Source organism: Nothobranchius furzeri, chromosome 5, assembly GCF_043380555.1.
Source record: "Nothobranchius furzeri strain GRZ-AD chromosome 5, NfurGRZ-RIMD1, whole genome shotgun sequence".
NCBI lineage: Eukaryota > Metazoa > Chordata > Actinopteri > Cyprinodontiformes > Nothobranchiidae > Nothobranchius > Nothobranchius furzeri.
In genome coordinates this window covers 80849585-80860120 of record NC_091745.1, presented here as the reverse complement: position 1 = coordinate 80860120, position 10536 = coordinate 80849585, and the positions used below count along the sequence as shown (strand labels likewise).

The 10536-nt window shown below is 49.6% G+C and overlaps 1 protein-coding gene across 1 annotated transcript in view; it reads right to left on the bottom strand.

Annotated features, from left to right (window-relative positions):
- gask1a (golgi associated kinase 1A) overlaps nt 1–8862 on the bottom strand; it is a 25745-nt gene extending 16883 nt beyond the window's left edge. Inside the window, exon 1 of the mRNA XM_015975863.3 lies at nt 8738–8862. Coding sequence (XP_015831349.3) covers nt 8738–8740 — 3 coding nt within the window. The 5' untranslated portion in view covers nt 8741–8862. The remainder of the gene's footprint in view (nt 1–8737) is intronic.
- Between the last annotated feature and the right edge of the window lie 1674 nt (nt 8863–10536).

Genomic DNA, 10536 nt, shown 5'->3' with positions numbered 1-10536 from the left:
GTCTGACTGCAATCAAATTTTTCAGGATTTTGACACGTTTTCATTGAAATGAGGTAGAAGGTTATGTGAATAAATACGGCAGGAAGAGAGGGACAATCAACAGAACAATCAGGGATCAGCACTGAAGCTGACTTGGTTCCATTAGGATGAAATCCTTCCCAAACAAAAAGAGCATGTCCATCCCTCTGTGACTTGGAGTCTCTTCCACATCTCCCGCTTTCTATCATCCCCCTGTTCCTCCACTCAGCTGCAAGAATGTTTCAGGTGCTTGAGAAATCTTCTCTTCTTGGATCCATCCGGGACAGTTGAGAGTATCCCTTTATTCCTCTGGATGTGTAAGGCTCGCCCTGACAGAGTCTGGTTTGTACACACCAGTCATCACCCAACAGGCCCAGGGTCAGCCACAGCAGAAACACCAATGCAACAGGATCAGGACCAGTCTAAGAGGCGCTGGCCCAGGAGCCAAAGCACGTTTGTTTCACCGGTCTGGTCTCAGTCCAGGCTGTGCTTCAGCCTGCTCCAGTACCGTTATCTGATGGATTGTTTATCTGTATTTCACCATGCTGCTACGACACTCGCTCGCATCATTGAACCTAGCATGTCTTTATTAACCTCACACACTTTGACAGTCGGTGTTTTATGATCAAACACCTTCCGAGTCCTTCCTTCTGCCTTCCCTGTATTTTTCCTCTCTTCTGCACATCCGGATACATTCCTGCATATCATCCATGAGGCCCTCGGGACAGTTTAGGGTTTACTAAAAGGCTCATGGACACACAAGCACAAGCCTTAACAGGTTACAGACAGCTTTTCTTACTGTGTTTAGAAGAAAATGAATAAATCCCATCCAAAACCTTACTGACACTGTGGGTCAACAAAGTATTTAGTCAGCCTCCGAGTGTGCAAGATCTCCCGCTTAAAAAGGTGAGAGAGGCGTGGCGTTTCCCTCAGAGGTGTACCTCAGCTGTGAGAGACAAAATGAGAAAGAAACCACTTATTTGCTGACTATGGTGGAAAATTAGTATTTGCTTAATAACAAAAGTCCTCCTTGAACCGTCACCTTATCGTGGTGGAGGAGTTTGAGTGCCCTAATGATCCCAGGAGCTATGTTTTCTGGGGCACTTAGTGCCCCTGGTAGGGTCTCCCAGGACAAATTGGTCTTAGGTGAAGGGTGAGACAAAGAACTGTTCAGAGGATCTTTCATGGATGAACTATCAAGGAGTCGGAGTACCCGGCCCGGAGGGTTACCGGTGTCCCACCCTGGAGCCAGGCCTGGGGTTGGGGCCCGTGAGCAAACGCCTGGTGGCCGGGCTTTCGCCCATGGGGCCCGGCCGGGCCCAGCCCGAACCGGATACATGGGCTCATCCAACTGTGGACCCACCACCCGCAGGAGGAACACGAAGGGTCCGGTGCAGTGTGGATTGGGTGGCAGACCAAGGCGGGAGCCTTGGCGGTCCGACCCCCGGACAAGAAAACTGGATTTTGGGACATGGAACGTCACCTAGCTGGCGGGGAAGGAGCAGGAGCTTGTGGCAGAGGTTGAGCGGTACCGGCTAGATATAGTCGAACTCACCTTGACAAATAGCATTGGCTCTGGAACCCAAGTCCTTGCGAGGGGTTGGACACTCTCCTTTGCTGGAGTTGCTACGGGTGAGAGGCGGAGGGCTGGGGTTGGCTTTTTGTTAGCCCCAAGACTCTGCCTGTGTGTTGGGGTTTACCGCGGGGGACCAGAGGGTAGCTTTCCTGCGCCTTCGGGTCGGGGAACGGGTCCTGACTGTTGTTTGTACTTATGGGCCAAATATCAGTTCAGAGTACCAACCTTTTGGGAGTCCCTGGGACGAGTGCTAGATAGTGCTCCATCAGGGGACTCCATTATCCTGTTGGGGGACTTCAATGCTCACGTGGGCAATGACAGCTTGGCCTGGAGGGGTGTGACTGGGAGGAACGGCCCACCTGATCTGAACTCGAGTGGTGTTTCGTTATTGGACTTCTGTGCAAGCCGCAGTTTGGCCATAAAGAACACCATGTTCAAACATAAGGATGCCCATCGGTACACTTGGTACCAGGGCAGCCTAGGTCACAGGTCGATGATAGACTTTGTAGTCGTATCATCTGACCTGCGGCTGTATGTTTTGGACACCCGAGTGAAGAGAGGAGCGGAGCTGTTAACTGATCACCAGCTGGTGGTGAGTTGGATCAGATGGCAGGGGTAGATGCCGCATAGACCTGGCAGACCTAAACGCATAGTGAGGGTCTGCTGGGAACACCTGGCAGAAGAACCTGTCAAGACGGTCTTCAACTCCCACCTCTGGCAGAGCTTTGACAGCGTCCTGAGAGCAGTGGGGGACATCGACTCCAAGTGGGCCTTGTTCCGTTCTGCGATTGTTGAGGCGGCTGTTGCTAGCTGTGGTCGCAAGTTGGCCGGTGCCAGTCGTGTTGGCAACCCCCGTACCCGCTGGTGGACACCAGAGGTTCAGGGAGCCGTCAGGCTGAAGAAGGAGGCCTACAGGGCGGGGCTGGTCTGTGGGTCTCCGGAGGCAGCAGACAGGTACCGGATAGCCAAGTGGGGTGCAGCAGTGGCAGTTGCCGAGGCAAAATCTCGGGCGTGGGAGGAGTTTGGTGAGGCCATGGAGAGAGACTATCGATCGGCTCCAAAGAGGTTCTGGCAAACTGTCCGGCGCCTCAGGAGAGGAAGGCAGCAACTCGCTCACACTGTTTACAGTGTGGATGGGGAGCTGCTGACGTCAACTGGGGCAATAGTTGGACGGTGGAAGGAATACTTTGAGGAGCTCCTCAATCCCACCTATGCGCATTCCGAGGAGGAACCAGAGCCGGGAGACCTGGGGATGGACTGTCCAATCTCGGGGGCAGAAGTTGCTGAGGTAGTCAAACAACTACACAGCGGCGGAGCCCCGGGAGCAGATGAGGTTCGTCCTGGGTATCTCAAGGCTATGGATGTTGTAGGGCTGTCATGGTTGACACGTCACTGCAACATTGTGTGGTCATCGGGGGGCAGTTCCTGTGGAGTGGCAGACCGGGGTGGTGGTCCCCATCTTTAAGAAGGGTGACCTGAGGGTGTGTTCCAACTATAGGGGGATCACACTCCTCAGCCTCCCTGGAAAGGTCTACTCCAAAGTACTGGAGAGGAGGGTCCGATCGATAGTTGAATCTCAGATAGAGGAGGAGCAATGTGGTTTTCGTCCTGGCCGTGGAACTGTGGACCAGCTCTATACCCTTGCAAGGGTGATGGAGGGGGCATGGGAGTTTGCCCAACCAATCCACATGTGTTTTGTGGATTTGGAGAAGGCTTATGACCGTGTCCCCAGGGCCACCCTGTGGGGGACGCTCCAGGAGTATGGGGTGGGTGGCTTTCTTTTTTTTTTCTTTTTTTTTTTTTTTTGTTTACCGTGTCCTGTCTGGCTGTGAAGCAAGCAGAATTGATGTCTGAATGCTGGTGACAAGCCTTACAGATTTACTCTCAGGTGGAGCATCAAAGCGTCTGCTTTTAATGTCACGCCTGATACTTAAAACTTTATTGTTATTGTTGTTGAATGCTTTGTAATTCCGACCAGACACGGAGACAGAGGTGAAAGAGAAAGGAAAAGAAAAGGTTGGCAGAGAGAGGGAGAGGGGGGGGGGGGTCCACAAAAATAAACAATAATGAACAAGAGTCTGCTTCTAGACCTGCAGAAAAAGACAAAGAAAAAAAACAAAAGGACACAAAAAAGGGACACAACAACAATACAACAAGATCTACCTATCACTGCGTCAACTTGAAGAAAAAAAATATATATATAATCAGCATTGTTTAACTGAAGAATCACGATAAAAATCACAATGCATTAAGTGCCCACCATAGTCTTAAGACCTGTGTTGAACGTGCCCAAGCCCATACTTTTGAGAGCACCATGTGAGCACCTGTGTGTGTACACGCGCTTGTTTATGTAAGGTTTCTCTATAGGAGCGCCCAATAGAGAGTGTGAGGGACCACAGATCCGCCCCCCAAAGATGCGCAGGAGACGGGGGGAGCTCCAAGTCCCAGAGATCCAGGCGCTGCCCCAGAACGTAGGAACCCCAAGGAGACTGCAACCAGGAAGGCCCCCGCCCCCCTCGAGAGGCACAGAGGATCGCCCCGGGGGGCCACAACCAGCAGCCGGCAGAGTCCCTGGAGATATCAGCGGCAAGCCCACAGGCCCGCCCGCAGCCTCCCACCCCCTAGCCGGCCGAGCGACCCGGACCCAGCGACCCGGGACCCAGGGGCGACCACCCCCGCCGGGGACCCAGCAGAGCCCAGGGACCCAGACCCCACCAGGCAGCCACCGGGATCTATCAGGCAGATGCCAAAATCTTAAACCCCCAGACCCGGTTGCCACGAACACTCAGGCAGACCAAGGCACAAGCCCCCACACCAGGTGTGGCAGGGGGAGGGGGCACAAAGATCTATATCATCAAGAGAAGTTCCAGGAGAGGGGAAGACCCAAAGGCCCCACCTGACACATACAGTCATCCACAAACACAGTCACACACTCCCTCCCTCCCTCCCTCATGCTCACACATGCACATACAACCCAAGACTTACAAAAATGCACGCCGGACACCCACTCATGCTCCCCATACACACCCTATTCACTCTGGTCCCGGTACTGCTGCACATTGGGTACAACTGGGTGGGTGGCTTTCTGTTAAGGGCCATTCAGTCCCTTTACCAGAGGAGCGTGAGTTTGGTCCGCATAGCCGGTAGTAAGTCGGACCTTTTCCCGGTGAGGGTTGGACTCCGCCAGGGCTGCCCTTTGACACCGGTTCTGTTCATTACCTTTATGGACAGAATTTCTAGGCGCAGCCGTGGTGTGGAGTGTGTCGAGTTTGGTGGCAGGAGAATCTCGTCTCTGCTTTTTGCGGATGATGTGGTCCTCCTAGCTTCATCCAGCTCTGACCTCCAGCTCTTGCTGGGTAGGTTCGCGGCCGAGTGTGAAGCGGCTGGGATGAGGATCAGCACCTCCAAATCTGAGACCATGGTTCTCGACCGGAAAAGGGTGGCTTGCCAACTCCGCGTAGGGGGAGAGGTCCTACCTCAAGTGGAGGAGTTTAAGTATCTCGGGGTCTTGTTCACGAGTGAGGGTAGGAGGGATCGGGAGATCGACAGGCGGATTGGTTCAGCGTCTGCAGTGATGCGGACTCTGAGCCGATCTGTCGTGGTGAAGAGGGAGCTGAGCCAGAAATCCAGGCTCTTGATTTACCGGTCCATCTACGTCCCAATCCTCACCTATGGTCATGAGCTTTGGTTAATGACCGAAAGAACGAGATCGCGGATACAAGCGGCCGAAATGAGTTTCCTCTGTAGGGTGGCTGGGCTCAGCCTTAGAGACAGGGCGAGGAGCTCGGACATTCGGGAGGGACTCGGAGTAGAACCGCTGCTCCTCTGGATTGAAAGGAGCCAGTTGAGGTGGTTTGGGCATCTGGTCAGGATGCCTCCTGGACGCCTCCCTGGGGGTGTTTCGGGCATGTCCTGCCGGCAGGAGGCCCCCGGGTCGACCCAGGACACGTTGGAGAGGTTACATCTCCAATCTGGTCCGGGAACGCCTTGGGGTCCTGCCGGAGGAGCTGGTGGACAAGGCCGGGGAGAGGACAGCCTGGAGCTCCCTAGTTGGGTTGCTGCCTCCGCGACCCGGACCCAGATAAGCGGAGGAAGACGACGACGATGACAAAAGCCATCTAAATACTTTATTATGTACCCCTTGTTGACCGAGGTCAAACAGTTTGTTTTTACACACTGTTGCTGGTATTTTGGCCCATTTCTCCTTGCAGCTCTCCTCTAGAGCAGGGATGTTTTGGGGCTGTTGCTAGGCAACACGGATTTTCATCTCCCTCTAAAGATTTTCTGAGGGGTTGAGATCTGGAGACTGGCCACACCGCCCCAAGACCTTGACACGCTTCTTATGAAGCCACTCCTTCGTTACCTGGGCGGTGTGTTTGGGATCATCGTCATGCTGAAAGATCCAGCCACGTTTAATCTTCAATGACCTTGCTGATGGAAGTAGGTTTTCACTCAAAATCTGACGATACATGGCCTCGTTCATTCTTTCCTTTACACGGATCAGTCGTCCTGGTGCCTTGGCAGAAAAACAGCCCAAAGCATGATGACTCCACCCCTATGCTTTACAGAAGGTGTAGTTTTTTGGATGCAACTCAGCATTCTTTCTCCTCCAAACATGACAAGTAGAGTTTTTACCAGAAAGTTCTATGTAGGTTTCATCTGACCGTTTGACATTCTCCCAGTCCTCTTCTGGATCATCCAGATGCTCTCTAGCAGACGTCAAACAGGCCTGCACATGCACCGGCTTAAGCAGGGAAACACGTCTGGCACGTTGACATATATACTGGTTTAGCGTGGCAGATGTTTGCTACATGTCTGTTAAATGATCAACAAGATGTGATATTCCATATAAATATGAATTATCAATCTGATTGGTCTTTGAATATTGGATTTAATATTACCGTAGGTTCTTTAGACTATTCAGGGAAACTCACACTTCCTATTAATTCAGACAGAGTCGAGGATATAGTTTATAAAATTAATTTAATTCTATATTTCTGAACTCATAAGTATACATGACAAAGTATGAATGAAATGTTGGCTGTACAGGATAACAGACAATGGATGAAATTATGGAGTGTAAGCTAGATTGTCATGTTCTGTCCCTTTGTTCCCCAGCCCCTCCAGTTACCACTCCAGGTTTTCCTCTTGTGTCCCATTATTATCCCCAGCCCTCTGTAGACTTCCCTCAGGTGTCTTTCTAATCATTCCCCATTCCTAATCAATCTTTATTTAGTCCTCCTCATCCGTCTAGTTATTAGTTGTTTATTTTTGGCCCTGAGGCTTTAGGTTTAGTTTCGTGTTTTATAGTTTTAGGTTAATCTGCCCTCTGGTTCTGTTCCCCATTTAGATAATTGTATTCACCTGCTTTCCCTCCAGCCCTCACTCCACACACCCTAATTGCTCCTCTCTGTTTATAAAAACCTTGTCTTGTCACTCTGACTTGTCGGTCCATTGTTTGTGTCAGCGTTGTTTTGTTCCTTGTCACCAGGTCTCTAGGTTTGTGCTCTTTAAGTGAGCTTTTGTCTCCAGGTTTCCAGGACACTGTTTTTGACTTTCAGCCCTTTTTGGATTTTTTGTTCCTCTTCCTAATAAAGGAATAATTTCATTTACATCCACTCCTGCCTCATGTCGTTCTGGGTGTCTGCATATTGGGTCCACACCTCCTCCTAACTCGCAACGTGACATAGATGCTTGTAGCGAAACCTTGTTAAGTATGTGAGAGGACTTGTGATGTCTGGGTTGTAAATTCAGTCTGACTGAATGGTTTAATAAGCTATAGATTATTCATTAACCCTTCCCACACCAGTCCATACCCCGGTCCCCGGAGCTCTTCTTAGCTTCTTGGGTTAGCTAAGTAGCTACATTGGTTCATTTGTTCCAACCGTAACAGCCCCACCCTCAGCTCCACCTCTTTTCCCATCTTTGGATATTCTGGATGTGACGGGACGTGTGACACAGTCAAAATGGCGATGGTGGGAACCTCCCATTTGGGAACAAAACCTTAAAATTCTAGCCTATGGACATGAATTGTCCAGTATATATGTTGATGCTTTGGTCCCACCTCTCTGCAGATGATTTATAGTCCCCCATGTAGTTCTTGTAGTCATTCTGACCCCATGGGGTGAGATCTTGCATAGAGCCCTGATTTTGTGGACAAGATTGATAAAATGTGTTTTTAGTTGGGTAAGCCCTTCCTCAGTAGAAACGAATGCACTGGAGGTGAATGGAGACCCACCTAAGATGGCGGCTAGCCTCTATGGCTAATAATAATAACAACAACAATATTAACAACAACAACAATAATAGTAATAATAATAATGCCTTTGGTATTTAACACATGACCAGGTTGTTGACCAGACACTGCGTGCTCAACACAAAACAACAAAGGATGATACAACTAGGCCCCGCCCACTGAGAAGTTAGAAATCCAAGCGTTGCCTAAATGTCTGGGCGCTGAGCAGTAGAGACACAAGGGGAGGGTAGAGGAGGCTGAGAGCCTCTCCTGGTTTCCATGTGGCACGTTAACCCAGCTCTGTCTGCTCTGCATGTGGAACCGATTAGAAACGTGAAACCTCAGGAACGCTTTGAAACGAGGAAGAAAAAATGTTTGAATGTTTAAACCTAAAATTTGCAGTTTGACCTTTTTTGTAAACAGCTGCTCACCACCCTGCTCACATTTGTGTGTTAATCAGGTTTTTGCTGTAAAGTTCATCATCAGCTAGCTTCACTTTGGTCTTCCACCTCACTCAGAGCAGCCTGGAGAACACCTGGGGGCTCTCAACGTGTCTCAGAGCCAGCTGTTTCCTTCATCACATCTTTGCAGTCTGACACCTTCTTTTACTGTCATGAAGAGTTTACCCACAATGCCGCCACGCAGGGTTATGTTCATGTGTGTGGAAGTTGTCATGTCTCTAGGGTTAGGGCTGCTCTATCTCAGTACTACACCATGTGTAACGCCAACATAGCTTTGTTTTCTAAATGTAGACTGAAAAATGCTAAATGATGCTCCTCCCCATGGCTGCAGTCAGGTTCTCTAGTCAGGATTTTCAGACATGAGTTAAACATTTTCCTCCTGAATCCAGATGCTGAACATCAGGAGTTTCAACTCTTCTCTGTGAAACTGAAGGGAAACAGTCTTACCATGTTGGTTTTCCCAGGTCGGGATCATTCCTCTCCAGTGCATCGGGTGCTCATTTATCCCACCTGAGCCCAGATCTCACACACAAACAGCTGGTTCAGCCATTCTTCTATAAACATAAAAGTTAAAAGCCCTTGGGTCACTAATGTCTAGCTCCTAGGTGGACTTGGGGGGGGGGTGAACAATCCCGATCGATCCTCATCCTCTCTGATAAACTGATTTAATCCTCAGGTCGCCATGACTCCGTCTCTCCTGCGGCACGAGCGTCCAGAAAATAAAAGAAAAACTCCTTCAAAGTAAAAGCCGCCACGTTTCAGAGGGAGCAGTGTTGGAGTGAAATCTGAGAACGTTCTTCCCTCCTTTCCCAACTGGTTAAAAAAACACTCAGCACAGACGCTGACACAGGGAATAGCCCGGATCCCAGCAGCATGAGCGGGAAGAAGGAAAACACATTCTAGCCGGAATCCTGCTTAAGATTCCTCTCAGCAGAGCAGACTGATCCCAGATGTCTGCACAAAGACTCGATCAGGGGTAACTATTCATTCATTCATTCATTCATTCATTCAGGGTTGGTTATTAAACCATTCAGGATTTCCACAGCTCTGCTTTCAGGATGGTTTGTCTTGTTCCCTTCATCATCATCTTCATCATCACCTTCATCATCATCCTCATCATCACCTTCTTCATCTTCATCATTTGAAAGCTAGTTGTCGGGTGAATGAAATTTAATTTAAATGATCATCGAGTGAATGGATTAAAGTGTTGCCAAATACAAGAACTCAGAAGAAACTGTTTTATGTGACAGAATATTTATGAACGGGAGCATGAAGACAACATGAAACAGGATCAGCAGACAGGACAAGGCTGTCCTGAACAACGTCAGCCATTCAACTTCCAACGGTTTTTAGTCCAGTTTGAATCTTTTGGGGGAGAAATCAGTTCAGCTGTAGTAAAGATGTGTTTTTAACCTGCACACACCTCGGTGTTGGGACTCACACTCGTGCTCACCAAGTAGGCGTCCACATCAGCAGTCAACCCAGAGCTGGGCTGTGTCCTCTTCCAGCCTCCGTCTGACACTTGCTCATGTCGGTGGTGGTGGCCATGGTGGTTGTAGCTTGTCCACCAATCACTCCCCCCTGCTGGGCCGGGTTAGGGTTGGGGTTGGCACCAGACTGTGATAGTGGAGGTCTGAAGACCATCCACACTGGAGCTGCTGGTCTGGACCCGGCGATCAAACCAAGATGACTTCAGGTAGATTTTAATAACACTTATTGAGTTTAGTGACCAACCATACGTAATAGAGATGATTTGATGTTGTAACATGAGCTGACAGGCCTCCAGCTGCTTACTGGTGACAGTGCACCACCTGGTGTCCAACCAGGTTAGAAGAAAGTTCTGTCAGAATCAGGATGAAGACCCAGCATGGTGGCAGAGGATCTCAGTGCTTGGCCTGTAACCAAAAGGTTGCAGGTTCGAGCCCCATTCAGCCTGCCAGTCTTTGTGGAACAATAAGAAGAAGAAAGGCCGGCAAGATGGCGGCGAGAGCGGTTACATTCTAGAGCGTCTCCTGTTTACAGTTGGACTCCAACCTTTATAAACCTTTTAAAGACCCGTAAATACGACAAACCGCCTCAGTATAAAACTAACTAAAGACCTGGTACACATTTAAAACGGTAACACTTGGATATACGTCAAAAGAAGAAGGAAAAACAAAAAAAAAATACTACAGCGGAGAACTGTTCGGAGAGTTGTAAGCTAGCGAAAAGCGCCAAGCTAAACCAACAAAGGAAAAAATGAGTCA